The sequence below is a fragment of the Vombatus ursinus genome, unplaced genomic scaffold, assembly GCF_900497805.2.
Source record: "Vombatus ursinus unplaced genomic scaffold, bare-nosed wombat genome assembly UNPS02004911.1, whole genome shotgun sequence".
In the NCBI taxonomy this organism is placed as follows: domain Eukaryota; kingdom Metazoa; phylum Chordata; class Mammalia; order Diprotodontia; family Vombatidae; genus Vombatus; species Vombatus ursinus.
Genome location: NW_020944689.1, coordinates 1 through 2,840, shown reverse-complemented (window position 1 = coordinate 2,840; position 2,840 = coordinate 1). Strand labels below are relative to the sequence as shown.

At 34.8% G+C, this 2,840-nt stretch overlaps 1 protein-coding gene across 6 annotated transcripts in view; it reads left to right on the top strand.

Annotated features, from left to right (window-relative positions):
• Positions 1-2,548, top strand: part of LOC114028355 (tetratricopeptide repeat protein 13-like) — a 10,922-nt gene extending 8,374 nt beyond the window's left edge. For 3 of the 6 annotated variants that reach the window (XR_003567359.1, XR_003567357.1, XR_003567356.1), the window contains 2 exons: positions 1,064-1,199; positions 2,243-2,548. Coding sequence is in view for 2 of the 6 variants with exons in the window: in XM_027842607.1 (XP_027698408.1) it covers positions 1,064-1,199; positions 2,243-2,395 (289 nt within the window). In the remaining 4 variants the exon portion in view is untranslated. The remainder of the gene's footprint in view (positions 1-1,063; positions 1,200-2,242) is intronic. The other 3 variants (XR_003567358.1, XM_027842607.1, XM_027842613.1) reach the window with 3 other exon arrangements.
• Positions 2,549-2,840: the final 292 nt, after the last annotated feature.

Genomic DNA, 2,840 nt, shown 5'->3' with positions numbered 1-2,840 from the left:
TTGATTTGTTTTTGCCAATTTCGTGCATATGAGATGGTGCCTCAAAGCTGTTTTCATTTACATCTTTTATTATTAGTAAAGTTCACATTTTTACAGATGTTTATTTATAAGTGCCATTTTCCTTTGTGTTTATTTTGTATTTCGTTAATCATTTTAAGGGCTCAGGCTATGAGACTGAGGTCTTATCTTTTTCTAACATTTTAAAATAATTTGCCTCCCCAAAGTCTAGTGTGCCTGTCAGATTTTGCCTCGTATTCACCTCCTCATTTCTTGTAACTTGTTAAAAGGATATTTAGCCCATTGAGTCAGTCAGCTTGTTCCCCTTTGAATAAAATTACCCCTCATATATAAACTGCCTATCTAAAGCTACCTTATAAGATACTATCAGAGAACTCAAAAGATTTTTGGTATATAGTACTTATACAGCTTAAACTATTCAACTAATCTCCTTTGGGCAAGCTCTAAGAGATTTCCAAGGTTAGTTTCCTTCCATTGGGATCAAGACTGTTGTTTTGTATTAGATATTCCAGATGTGCAAGACTATGAACAAGATAAAAGTGTATGAATTCTAGTTTGTAATTTCCTCTGAGGTCCAGAGACAACATGTTGCCTTCCATACTTGGTTTTACTGTTGGGTAAGTGGTAAGTGCAATTATGCCTATTAACTGTTGACTGGCTGATTTTTCAGAACCTGTATCTCTCAGTCATAACAGTGGCAGCTCTCTGGCAAAGAATGGTTCCAAAACTGTATTCTTTGGCAGTTCTAAGTGAGCCTTCAAGATGTAGAGCTGTGTTCCCCTTTATTAACCTGAGCTCATAGAGACTACTAGTCAAAGCAGGTTGGCTTTCACGTTGCATTTTATGAAAGTGGAATCCTTGGAAGTTATATGTAGGAACTAAATGCAGTGAAAGAGAAGATAGACAAATATTTAGCTATTTGTCTTTGTCTTCCTACCACATCAAGAAAACTTTCCGGGTTTTGCTTCTTTTCTTATCCTCAGTTTCTGGATCTTTAAACGAGTTGTGTAACCCATACCATTTCTGTTCATTCTTGTGCTTTCAGAATTGGCAATATATTATTTTCTATGGAAACTCAAACCACAGAAGAAAGAACACAGTTATATCATGCTGAAATAGACGCACTGTATAAAGATCTCAAAACTAAAGGAAAAGTATTAATTCTTTCATCAGAACTTGGGGTAGGTTATTATTTCCACTTTCTCCTGAAAGGGATTAATTTTTCATATAAATCTCTTTTTTATGTCTCTGCTAACATTCTTTTTCCACTATGAAAACATATACTATCCATGTAATAATCTTGAATTACTTTGTGTAATATCTATCTTCCTTTTCTGACATTATTCTTTAAACATACACATAACAACAACAACAACATAACTATAAAAATCTAGAACTTAGCAACTTCGGTTGAAGAAACAAAGTGATTGATTTCCATTTTTAGGAGCAGAATGATACAACTAAAGCAAGGTACTGCAGTATAATACACTTTTGGTATGGCTAGAACTGTTTGAGAAACTGCTCTATAATGAAAATGGCATGAGCTCTTCCCCTGTCATTTTTCTTCTTTCATTATGGTTTCTATGAATAATTATCATAAATTGATTCATGAGTTATTTATGTAAAATCCCCCTTTTAAAATTAACTATAACATATTTGGTTTCGATTTGTTTATAATAATGAGAGTGCACTTCAGGTTATTAGTGCTTTGTGTTTTTCAGATCTTTCCTATTTTATTAACTTTATTTGATTGCTTGCCTAGTCTAGATTCTAATTCAGTCTCATCACTGATTTGCTTTATGACCCCAGAAAAATCACTTCCTCTCTCTGACATCAGTTTATCAGTTTGTATATGTCATCGTAAGGATTTATGAGGTAATGTTAGCAAAAGACTTAAAACTTACCTGAGTTTCACATTAAACTAAATTTCTTTAGCCATTTAGTATGGGTTTGCCTGCGTACCTTGTCTTTTATGGAAAGGGAAAACATTCAAATGGAAATCATTCAGTTTCTCTAGAAAGAAGAAGATAGTTCAGCATAGACTATACATTAGGATTTACTAAGGATACGATAAAATGAAAAGTTAGACAGTTTCATTTCTTGTAGGGAGGAATAAGCCACCATTTTTCTTGATGGAAATAATTCGTATATGTCTTGTCACCTCATGGATAGTTATTTTACAATGCAGTATTTGGTGTTCATGGGTTTCTGTTTCCCTCCCCAGGAGGCTGATGCTGTCTGCAACCTAATGTCATCCTTAGTTTACTACTTCTATAACTTAATGCCACTCTCCAGAGGATCCAGGTCAGTGGTATTCCTTAATTATCAAAATTGTGCCCTGTGTGTGAACTGCCTTAGCATACAAGTAGAAAATTAAATATCAAGAAAATAAAACATTAGCCGACAGTACTCCTTTCCTGTCCCCCAAAAGACAACTAAATGGTCCCCATAAAACACCATATCATCAGAAAATGCCAGTTTTTTTAAAAAATGGGACTTATATTATTGTTTGTAGATTAGTCAGCTAGGTATCTGCTAAAACCAAGAAAGAATTCTAAAGATGAACTCCCTACCTTATTGCCAGAAAAGAAAATTTGTGAACTATTATTATTCATGAGAGATTTGAATCGTGAGTGCCTAGGTCAGGGGTGGGGACCTGTGGCCTTTTAGGTCCTTGGGTGCAGCCTTTTGATTGAGTCCAAGTTTTACAGAACAAATCCTTTTATTCAGAGGATTTGTTCTGTGAAGTTTGGATTCAGTCAAAAGACCACACTTAAGGACCTACAGGGCCATATGTGGCCTCATGGCTGCAGATTTCCCAC